The following is a 12,338-nucleotide window of genomic DNA, read 5'->3' as shown; positions in this document are numbered from 1 at the left end:
AACCATGAAGGTAACTATGTAAATAGGTGTTTACATATGTTAGCTTCACGAGGTAAGTATCCTATACATATATATGTCATGTATGTGTAGAAGTCTTTTAATTTAGTTTAGTTTTCTTTACTGTTTTTATAAATGAAAAAACTAACCTTCTGAGTTGCTTTGTTATCCTCAGAAGTTTGCTCAGTTTGTCATCATTAAAAAGGGCCAACTTTTTGACCCTTATGAGGTTTTGATGATGATGTTAAGAATTGAGCAAACTTCCATTTAATAAGGATTTTCTAGTGTTGTGATGTTTGCAGGTTCAGTAAGCGTTGAGGGCTGAAGTAGGAACTGAAACAGAGGAACTTTAGAAGATCCATGAGGATACAAGTAAAGTTAGAAGAAGAGTTTCAGAAATGGAACTTCCAGAGGTTTCTTAACAGGAACTTCGAAACGGGTTGTAACGACCTGGTTCCGGTGTAATGCTGGGGAAAACCCTAAGATCCAGAATATATCAAGACTACAGGATCTCAAAACAAGAGTTTCAGAGAAGCAACATGAAGACAGAGAAATAGAAGTATATTGCTCTAGGATTCATGTAAGTATGTTGGACATAAAAGTCGGTCTGGAACAAGTCTTTATAGAACCAAGGTGAACTCCAAACAGTCAATGAAACTAGAGTAACTGACTTGTCAGGAACTCGGAGACTGTCAGAGTTCAGGAACCTAATAGGAACTTAAGTGTGCACGTTGTTAAAAGTCGATTTTAATGATATATATATTTACCTTATACGTGCATATCTTTTAGGGATTTGGTTTTACTGAATAAAGATATTTATCTTCTAATAAATCCCTTTTGGAAAAAGATAAATTTTGTTTAAAAAGTATTTTTAAACTAAAAGATAAGATTGAAATAAAATCTGATTTTATGTTAAGTTTATCTTATTATTATTGACAGATTTTATTCTTAACAAAAAGATATATTTTCGGAAAACTTGTTTTTAGAAAATATCTTTTAAACTTATCTTTTCAGAAAATCTATCTTTTTCAAGATGAAATGAATAATTCGAGTGTACTATAAATATGCTCATATGTATTCATTCAAAGTTGAGGCTGACGAAGTGTAGTGGTCGTGCTTAATGGTTTTATCCTTCACCACGAAGCTAAGTCAGTTCTCCTGGTCAAAGTTCCTATCAGGTTTTGGTTACAGTACGTCCAGTGAGTTCCAGACTGGTCTTGAGTGTCCAACATATTAGTTTTATCTCTTTATTCATAGATATGTATTTAGGGATATTCAATGAGATCTTGTAATGGGAAAAAGGGTTTTGAGTGTTTTGTATTTTGGGGTGAGATTGTGAATTCTCTTAAATTCACGCAAGTGATGAGTTTGAAATCTCATAAAATTCGAGTGGTAGCTGTGAGTGCACAGTGAGTGAAAGGAACCTGAGAAGTGTCTTGGGTCACCTAGGAAGTGTCCTGGGTAAGGGGAGAAAAAGGGTCCTAAGAAGTGTCTTAGGTCTGGTAGGAAGTGTCCTATCATAGAGTCAAGTGTCCGTGGTGGAACTTGCAAAGCAAAGGTCTGTGTAATAGGTTGTACTAGGAGAGTTGCCTATTATAGTGGAATTTGTTTATAAGTCCCAATAGGGCCGAGGTTTTACTTCCAGTTAGGCACTGGATGGTTTCCTCGTAAAACTTGCTGTGTGCTTTAAGTTCCTTTACGTTTTAATTGTTTATTTCCGCTTAAGTTCCGCGATTGGAACCTACTACCATTCACCCCCCCTCTTGTAGTAGTTCATCTAAACTAACAGAGGTCTATAAATGTCAATTGTATATGACCCGCTTATTTTCATTTTATATGATGCAGAAAACATTACAAAGGTTCATTGATGCAGATGAGACTTGAAATTCATTACAACTACATAGTTTTACTTTTTCAAAATGCGAATTTTGTTTTCTTATTCAATTATCAACTTCATGTAGTATTTTCCTCAAAGTCAACTTCATGTAGTAAAATGTTTTAAAAGTTGAACATTAAGGTCTCTTGGATTAGAAAATGGACATCTCAATTCAACATTAAGGTCTCTTGGAGTATTAAATAATAAAACAGGACATTATTGTTTTTAAGCACACGTTTTTTTTTAAATTGACCCACCTAAGATTATAACTTCCACTTCAATTGTTCTCTCATTAGAAGGGGGCCTAGGGCTTACCCTCCTACTATGTACTCCTTCCGTCCTTTAGTATAAAGTTTCTTTCTAACATTTATTACTCATATAATAAAGAGAAAGAGACTTTCTCTCTTTAGAATGGGGGTCTAGGGCTTACCCTCCTACTATGTACTCCCTCCGTCCCTTAATACAAAGCCTCTTTCTAACATTTATTACTCATATAATAAAGAGAAAGAGGCTTTTAATTTAGGGACAGACGGAGCATTTGATAATTATCAACTTCTATTTTAATGAGTAATGATATACAATATCATTATGAAAGTAAAAGTATTTTGAATATTCATGAATCTTAAATTATCGCCCCATATGATTTTTTTACTGTCTTTAACACAAGTATACATTTTTATAAAATCACAAAAAGGTGTTTTGAAAATAATTGAGTGAAATTTCAAGACAACTCTTTAGAAAAAGAGGGCCCTAATATACCGTATAAAAGAGGGCCCTAATATTTCATGGTAAATAAGTAAACTTATATCATCAAGACTGAAGACTAGAAATATTTCTGAGCATCTCCTTAAAATATACTTCCACCTGCTTTTAAGTCTCCTTAAAACAAAATTACATTACATATCAAAAGTCAAACAAAGTCTAAAAGTTCCTTAATTAGAGTCTAATGCTCTTATGAGAATTATTAGAAGTTACTCATACTTGCTGATGGAATTTACATTTTCACCCAGAAAAAAGACAAAAGATAAAAAGGTAATTCAAAAGTAGTTGTTACATATAATAGTAATGCTTCCAATTTTTCATAGGGCAAAAAGTTAGCCCTAACTAAAGCATCCACCTTGCATCCATCCTGGTAAGAATCCAGGAACTTGTGCATGTGTTGTTGCAACACTCATCTGCTCAGTAGTTTCCGGGTTATACCTGCATCCATCCAACCAACCAAAGACGATTAAATTGTAGTCTGTGTCGTGTTGTGCATTGCACGGGTTTAAAACTAGTAGTTTAGTTCTGTGCTTACCCTATTTGAAGGGTAGGATTGCAACCAAGGGGCTGGAAATTTAACAGCCCCTGAGATTGAGCGTGTTGCTGTCCATAGTGAACGTTCTGGTCGGTACCATCCCAAGATTGTCGGTATTGAGCATCCTTAATCGTGATCCGATCAAGCTACCAATAAATTAAATTCCAAGATGTAATTGAACATCAGACTCATAGGACAATTGTACAAATACATCCTAATTAATTATGCATATGAATGTTGAAGAAGCTATGATTGTTTTGTTACCTCAGTTTTCAAAGATTTATTAGCTTCCATTAGTGCATGTTCCTGTACACATGACTACCATATTATTTTAATGATATATAATATGATCGGTTTATTTTTTCATATTATAAAATAGACACAATTAGTCTTCTAGCATCTATAATGCAAAAAAAATTTGTGAAAATTTTAATCCAACATAAAATAAATATTTTTCAGAAACTGTAAAATAAGAATAAAAATTACATAAATGAAACAAAAAATTTGTTAATTAAAAAAATGTTAATAATATTATTTTATATCAAAAATAAAGTAATATCAGTAGGTCATTTAAGAACTACAATATCATTAAAACATTATGGTAGTCATATTTCAAACGACTATTGTAGACTTTTCAATAAAAGTGGCATATAAAACAATTACTACGTAGAACAAATATTAACATAAGGTCCTAGATTTTGCAATGTGATAATATATATGAAGTACATACCTTGTGCTGAAGGTCAGTAAGTTGATCCACCATTGATTGAGTCTGCATAGATAGCAGCAGTACACACACACACACACATGTTTTTCAAGTTAGACATACTGCTATACATTTCAATGATTCCAATCCAACAAACAGTACACAAGGTTATTGCAGTTAAAAGTTGAAAAAGATAGTGGTTTCAATCTTATATCGCAAAGTTAATAAAATGAGTAGAAAAGAGATCATGAAATGAATTACAAGTACTTGATAAGCAATAAAAATGCAAAAGCATGAATCGGATTAATAATTGTAGAGACGTCCTAAAGTAGTACACGTGACTTAATATTTTTCAACTTAGCAAGGACTATATAGTATATATGTACGCAATTTCTTAAATGTAGGAAAATGTAAATAAATAACAGTTAACATTCGAATGTAATGAGATGGAGTGCTTGGTTAATGGTTACTACGTACCTTAGTTGATCTAATCTGCTTCAGAGAAGTCTCGAGTTGCCTCTCCAGTTGATCAAGCTCCTTCACATTCAGAGGTCCCAAGTCCTCTCCAAGTAAGTTTCTGAATGTATAAAATAATGGAATAATACAACCATAAGTTCATAAAACAAAAATATTACTGGTCTCCAAGTATTACTACATTCAAAATACTAAACAAATTTGTTTCACAAAAATGAGAGAGAGTACAAATATTTTACCTTTGAGTCCTTTGGAGTGATTCATATCTAGCTTTCAGCTTCAAGTACTCCCTGTAGCTGCTCTGTTGAGAACAAAGCAAAATAAAACAAATTACAATAAAATTCCAAACAAATAAAAAGTCCAATAATATCTACACTAATAAATATTCTTGCAGAAACTGCCTTATACCCGGCGTAGATACCCTGTAACCCTGAGGTAGTGTGTGATGACATGCTTGCACAAGCAGAAGCACAACCTCAATCGGATGCATTCGGGTTGTGCCCAGAGTAAATCCGGCGTATTGGTAGAGTAATCGAGATACAAATAATGACCAAGAAATGGGAAATATTATTACCTCAAGCTCTTTAGATGGCTTGTTGACTTCTACCCCACCATAGCTGCACTTCTGGTACCTCTCAAGTGTTTTGAGCATACTGCATGCAATTCAAATATTAATTATATAGTATGAAGAAGAATGATTATTAGTAATCCGTTGTAGTCTAGTTGGTCAGGATACTCGGCTCTCACCCGAGAGACCCGGGTTCAAGTCCCGGCAACGGAATTTTTTTTCTTCTTTTTTTTCTCATAATTCCTTTTACCATCTAAATAATTCCAGAAAACTAGTAGTAGTAGTAGTTTATTACTTTATTCTATATTACGAGTATTATCTAAAACATATAAATTTTATCTGGTGTTTTCTTCTAAACTATGAACAGTTACTCCTGCGTGGACTGCAAAGTCTTAACTCCTCACTTCACATCCTCTCTACACAAAGATCTTAGTAGCTAAAAGTTCGAAAATAAACCGAGTTTTTATGTAAAGCAATCTGATGGATGGGAATAAGCTATATATCGAGAGTGCATGATGCACATAAAATTTAGTTCAATGAATGGAAATATATATAGTTGTGTTAGGACACATGTATGTGAAAACCTCAAGTTAAGCATACTTTTATCAAGGCTAGGCATTCTTTATCTTATGGTGAAGGCTTGAAGGACACAACAATAGCCGAGCTAGATTAATCAAATTAGTGAATAGAGTAAATTAGACAAAGAAGCCAATCGAGTTCAAATCAATGACTACAACAAACCATTTGTATAGGTGAATTGCATACCACATTACCACATACCTACAACGTTGCCCTTATTAATTACTATATCTTTGTCATTAGGTCAATATGAAACCCTCTCTTTTTTCATTAGGAAGCAGTATAATTGTACAAAGGCATGCTTATACAAATTAAAGTGCATCTAAACCCATTGTATGTGATGCAAAAATAATGTTGGATATTAATGCAAAATTAAGTCCCTAAATAATCACTATATCTTTGACAAGAGAATCAGGACATAAATAACATAACCAATACAACTATTTTAAAAGCACGTTAGTTTTTTCCTCAAAAAAAAAGCACATTCATTTTGTACAAAATTTGAAAATAAGAAAAAGGAATAATGCTGATTTTTTTTTAAAAATAAATAAGGTCTTAAACATCTTAAAATGAAAAGACAGTTTCGCAAGCATATATGAGTAGTTCTGTAAATGAGTATACCATAGAGAACGTTTTGAGCAATAAATTAATTTCAAAAATCCATAAAACAAAATAATTAAAAACAGCTTTACTAACTAAAATATATCAAAGTAATTAAATGCAAACAAAACCATATGAAATTTACAAATCTTTTACTTTCTCCTACCAATTCAAGCCCTTTAAAATAATTTCCCTTTAATTGTAGGCAAATAAACCAATATTAGAAAATTATAATTACTCCGTAGGATGATTTTATTTTTTACTGTTAAAACACTACAAGGGTATCATGATAAAGATATAAACCAATTATGGTCAAAATTTTAGGGTTTTCAATTTTTTTTGCCAAGATCAAATTCACACAATCATGTACAGCTTTTGTTTTTGTTTTTTTTGTTTTTTTTTTTTTTAATCACCCTCCCATCTTACATATGTATACTATTTTTAGAGAAAATGTTGGCTGAACTTATTGAATACTTGAAAATTTGAAGGTAATGAAAATTTTAAATTATATACTTCGCATAAAAGGGTTTCAGATCTAGGGAAAAATTCATAAATTTATACTCAAAATTTTAACAAAAAATGAGAAAATAAATTTTAGGTTTTTAATATAAAGAGCTTTGATCGAAAATTAGAGAGGAAAAAAAAATGTTGCACTTTAAATTGAAATCAAAGCTACGATATAAAATAATTTCTTAAATAAATCAATTTTTTTTTTCTTTTTTCTTTTTTTCTTTTTTGAGGTGTAATCTTGTAAGACTCAAAATTAACTAAAAACAAAGCTGATCTTGCTATAATTCAACAAAATCATGAGAATTCATGATGAATTTTCAGAAAGTAAGAGAAAAACACAACAATTAAACATCCAATGGATAAAGAAAAGCACAGGTATTAAACTGATCTTCTAAAGTAACAAAACATCATATCAAATAAAAACAAAGCTGCAATCCAAAGATCTAAAGTAGATATGGTACTATAACATCTTTAACCTATGAATTTTTACTCTACATCTTTAATTTAAACAATTTTGTAAAAAACAAAATTACTATTTTAGAAAAAATAAGCTTACAAAATCATACAAACTAAACCTATGAAATTTTTTATTAAAAAAAATCTGACCAGATCTATTGAAAACAACAAGAAAGGCTCTAAGTTTTATTTCCATTTTAGGTAAGTAAAACACAAGATGGAAATAAAATATGGAGTAACCCAGATCTCAAAACTTTAACACCAACCCAGAGTCCGGGCTGTTAAATTCAGGATGGCGTTTAGCTTTTCACTTAATCGTAATCGTGACCAAAACATAAAATTTTAAATTTTTTAAAAAAAAACCCGGAAAGGCGGTATCGTGATGATCACCTGGGTCCACTGCAGAATTCATAGAGTTTGCCACGGTTGGAGAAGATGATAAGAGCAACTTCAGCATCACAAAGCACAGAAAGTTCATAAGCTTTCTTCAACAAACCATTTCTTCTCTTTGCAAATGTCACCTGCCTGTTTATTTTGTTCTCTATCCTCTTTAGCTCAACTCTTCCTCTTCCCATTATTTTAATCTTTACTTTTTTTACCTCTTTTATAAATATATATTTTTTTCCCTTAAGAATTTTATTTTCTAATATAATTTGGTTAAATCTAACAAACCTGCCTCTTCTTGTCTATAATATTTTTGCTAAAAATTTCCCTTCTTCTCTTAGACAAAACTACACCAAATTTGTGAAATAATAAAAATTTATAGTAAGAAAGAAGTTTTTGAAACCCTAAACAAAGCTATAAATATTAATGAGAAACATTGAAAAATGAAGAAATAAAAAAGAGGAGAGAGAAAAATGGGAAGAAAGAGAGAGAAAATTGCAAAGGTGAAGATGTGTTTTTGCCAGAATGAGGTCTAACAAGAGAGGGTTAGGGTTGGTATATGTGCTTTCATCACTTCATATAACTCCTGTGTTTATTTTTTATTTTTTTTATTACTTGTTTTTTTTAATTTTTTCCCATACTATGTAATTTGATGCTTTTTTCCATTTTCATGTTTTCTTTTACTTTTGTTTATCCAAGTTGCATTCTTTAGAGCGTGAAGGTTAATTCCTTAAATTAACTTCAATTAAGCTAGCAAAGGTTTTAATTTATAAAAAGTAATTAATCATAATTGGCCTTCGTGATCAAATTAACTAATCTACAGATGTGATCATGAGCTAGCTAGGTGAGTATGAGATTTAGATCATATTGGGGCAAATTATAATTTTGGATTGGACTTACATTTGACACAACAGGTCTAAAAGCCGAGTCAGATCATGTAGTAAGGGCATGTTCTGATTTACTAAACTAAACTGTTTATGAGAGAAGGAAATTAGAAATTGAACTGAACTGAAATTAAGCTGAAAAGAATAGGTTCTAAGTCCAAGCTTTGTAGATCGCCTTTACTAAGAACATTCTTACCAGGCCCTAAAAATATTGCATTCATAATCTAAAGCATAATTGTCTTATATATACCCTACTTTTTATAAACTACTCGTATTAATTATTTTTTGAGAGATCATTAACGAATAGACTATATATATGAGAAAAATGAGTGAATAGTTTGAATTAAAATATATGTTAGGATGAAAATTTTAGCTCCAATTATTAAAGCTATTAAGTGATAGTTAAAGAACAAAACCATCATCAAATTAGGAGAGGATGCATGCATGCATGAAGCTCTAAAAAGTGATACATACTGATCTGATGAGTATGATGACTAATAATGAGCTTATCTTATATTATTAGGATAATTTTGTGAAAACAAAGGTAACACCGTGCGTTAATTAATTTCAAGACAATTTCATGTTATATTGTTCAAGTAAGTCTTTATTTTATCGTACTAATTTACTTTTATTTACTTCTAATGTACAATTTGCTAATTATTTAATATTCTCTCGAAATTGATTGCAAGATATTTTCAATTTTGCCACCAAAAACATGAATTGGCAACTTTATGGTTTAGAACAATTACCCAAAAAGGTTACTCGGTATAACTTATAACAGATACGCAAGTCATGAAGTCAAGCTAAAAGAGTTGTAAGTTCTCAAGATTTATTATCAAATGAAATATAGAGTAAATAAAAAAAAGTACTTGATCACTCATATTTTATTTGGAAAAAACAATAATAAATCAGAGAATCGCACGGATTGCTGCCCACACTAGTTAAGCAATTAGTTAGTTTACTAAATGCAATAGATCTTATGGGTCGTACAAGCGTTATGATGAAGTTGCTAGGGTTGCTGGCTTTTGTGTATGGAAGTTCATTCAAGTCCATTAAATCCGAGCTTTAACACTCTCTAAAGTGACGTGACAACAACCATGCAACATTGATAATTAATGTTAGGGTTCAATACTTCATTTTGTGGTCTTTACTACGGAGTAAGTTAATCATAATATACCGTCAACTGTGTGTCCGTGTCCAGTACTCCATATGTAAGATTGAATCGCATTCATATTGATACACGATAGGCCATATTCAGTTTACTTTTAAAAATTTCTCCATAATATCAGCAAAATATAATTTTAATTCAATAAATATTAGACTATCAGTAACATTAAAGAACAAATATCATAAAGAATTAGTAAAAATAAATTTTAATTAGTACAATTAATTTCGATTCAATGATAATGATTTTTAGTTTAATAAAAATAAGTTAAGAAAAGGGGCCTAATTGAATCGGAGTACGATTTAATTAACCTACAAGATGAGTTTACACGAGAGTGGGGGATATCTCAAGTGGTTAAAGCTTCCCTCCCGATTTATATGGAGTAAGTAGTCTAAGTACTGATTTTATCTGATTAATTAGTACTCTGTAGTATAAAATTTTCTTACTTTCATTTAAATTTATTACTACCTCCGTTTCATATTATCTGCAACGATTAGACATTTTTCCTCTCTACTTTATGTCAAATCGTTGCAAATAATATAAAACGGAAGTAGTATATTTATGCCCTATTAAAATCCCTTACAAATTCTGTACTACGCCTATCTACCGTCGTTGTTAAAAAATCTTAACGTTTCTTCAAAAAAAATAAAAAAGAAAATTCTTAACGTCGTCACATAACTTAAAATGGTTGTCCATGTGTCGTTTTCTGAGTGGGTAGCCATCATTTTCATGCAGCATCCTTTTATTTCACTTTCACCATGTGACACTGTAAAAAAATTAAATCCTCAAAATGGTATGCCCACTTGCATTTTCCTTGCCACTTTTTTCATGTACATAAACTTATAAAAGTCCATCATAGTACTTGTAATAAAAGCGTTACATGTGAGCTACTCACTTCAATTTCATTTATTCTCACCAAGAAAACAAAAGATGAATTCGATGAATATATATTAGATTTAATTAACCTAAGCTAAGTATATATCTATATATGTACTAATTCTTACTTTAGGTAAAGGACATACATTTTATGAATTACGGAATATGATTTTTATATCTAAGCTGCTTTAACTTTTCATTGCGTAATAGACTAGGTTATGGAATATGAAACGAAAAGTAGCATTCACACAATCACACCTAACAATGTTGATGCAAATGTTGATTTGAAATAATGCTCTCTGTATAAGATCCAAATTTGGTTTTAATTAGCTAGTAGCTATATTGTTACTAAATATGGTTGTTGATAAGTGGTATAGTACTTTACATTAGATATAATCCTTTAAACTCAATTTGGATATTTAGTGACTTTTTCAATGCCTCTAATACATACTTCTAACTTAATTAGGTTAGAGAAATTAGTGACCCACTAGAATTTACTCATAAAAGTTAGTAAAAGCAGTACGTTAGCTTGCATAATAGATTTCCCTTTTTCAAGTGAGGCCAATCTTAAACATCTTTTCAGACTAGATGTTCGTTTTTTGATGCAATTCCAGACTAGAATTTCATGCACCTTTGAGAAGCAACAACCCCAATCGAGCTACCAATTCAAGTAATCTAAATCCACTAAATAATTAACTTCCTGGAAACATGGTGAATGAAATATGTACCCAAAATACCGCGCAGAACATGTATTATTAGTTAACTACTCCGTAACATATTAGTCTCCTTGATATATGAGATGAATTTACCGCGGTATGTATACATCCATGGCTAGCTTTGTTAATTAAAATAGGGAACCATAATTTCCCAAAAGTTTTGTCATATTAATAGAAAATAAAATAAAATTTTACTTGATAAAACTAAACTGTTTGGCTAAAATTAGTGCATAATTATGAAAAGTTTATTTCTTAAGTCTCTCCGCTGAATGCATACAACATACGTACATGTGTTATGGAGTGTCTAAATTATGTCGCTAGAAACGTGTCCAAAGAAAACGTACTGCTAGTTGAATGTTGAATTGCTGATAGTCTTTTTCTTTAAGGGAAATTAAATGTTGAAAGAAACGTGCTTCGAACTATTTTTCCTCAAGGATTTTGTATTTTTATTTCGATTTTAATTTATTATTATCCAAAATGAATCTCGGATCTAATAAAAAAATCGTTTTGCCACAATTTTGTAAAATTCGGAGTATCCGAATATTGATAGAACAATTTTGTATAAACATCAAAGCTTAATTATGATTGATGGCTATTATGCCCAATATATAATACAAAATTACCCACATAAGATAGAATTAGAAAACTAATCAAATATACCCCAAAAGATATTCTAGCCAAAAATATGGTCACAAAATATATCCTAATATTTCCTAAATATATCCTCAATACCCCCCCTCAAGTTGGAGCATGGGGATCAAAAATGTCCAACTTGAAAAGAAGAGTATCAAACTGTGTCTTCCCAAGCGCCATAGTAAAAATATCTGTCAATTGCTCCTTAGTGGAAATATAGCCACATAGGATGGAGCAATTAAGCCCTCTGTAATAGTGTCAAGAACAATGTGAAAGTCAATCTCAATGTGCTTCGTACGTTCATGAAAAACTGGATTTCTAGCTATATGTAAAGTAGATTGATTATCACAAAACAACTTGATCGCCTTAGGGTGTTGGACACCCAAACTCAAAAGCAAGGCCTTCAACCATTTCAACTCATGTGTGATTGAAGCCAGGGATCGATACTCAGCCTCAAAAGAAGACGTGGAAACTGTGGGTTGTTTCTTGGTCTTCCAAGAAATAGGGGATTTACCAAGAAACACAAGCCAACCTGTCAACGAACGACGAGTAAGGGGACACGGCGCCCAATCTGAATCACACCAACCCTGCAAAGTCAAGTCATTATCTGCACTCAA

The 12,338-nt window shown here is 31.4% G+C and overlaps 1 protein-coding gene and 1 non-coding gene across 2 annotated transcripts; one reads left to right on the top strand and one right to left on the bottom strand.

Annotated features, from left to right (window-relative positions):
* Positions 1 to 2,782: 2,782 nt before the first annotated feature.
* LOC145592861 (agamous-like MADS-box protein MADS2) lies at positions 2,783 to 7,683 on the bottom strand. Its single transcript, XM_081649365.1, has 8 exons — positions 7,454 to 7,683; positions 4,925 to 5,003; positions 4,590 to 4,651; positions 4,354 to 4,453; positions 3,901 to 3,942; positions 3,435 to 3,476; positions 3,171 to 3,316; positions 2,783 to 3,073 (listed from the first exon to the last, which is right to left on the bottom strand). The coding sequence occupies exons 1-8, from the start codon at positions 7,636 to 7,638 to the stop codon at positions 2,974 to 2,976; spliced, it is 756 nt and encodes a 251-aa protein (XP_081505491.1). The 5' UTR covers positions 7,639 to 7,683; the 3' UTR covers positions 2,783 to 2,973.
* Positions 5,059 to 5,131, top strand: TRNAE-CUC (transfer RNA glutamic acid (anticodon CUC)). The gene has a single exon. It is a non-coding gene; the product is annotated as a tRNA-Glu (tRNA).
* Positions 7,684 to 12,338: the final 4,655 nt, after the last annotated feature.

Source organism: Chenopodium album, chromosome 18 (genome assembly GCF_948465745.1).
Source record: "Chenopodium album chromosome 18, dcCheAlbu1.1, whole genome shotgun sequence".
NCBI lineage: Eukaryota > Viridiplantae > Streptophyta > Magnoliopsida > Caryophyllales > Amaranthaceae > Chenopodium > Chenopodium album.
This window is presented reverse-complemented; position numbering and strand designations above follow the sequence as displayed.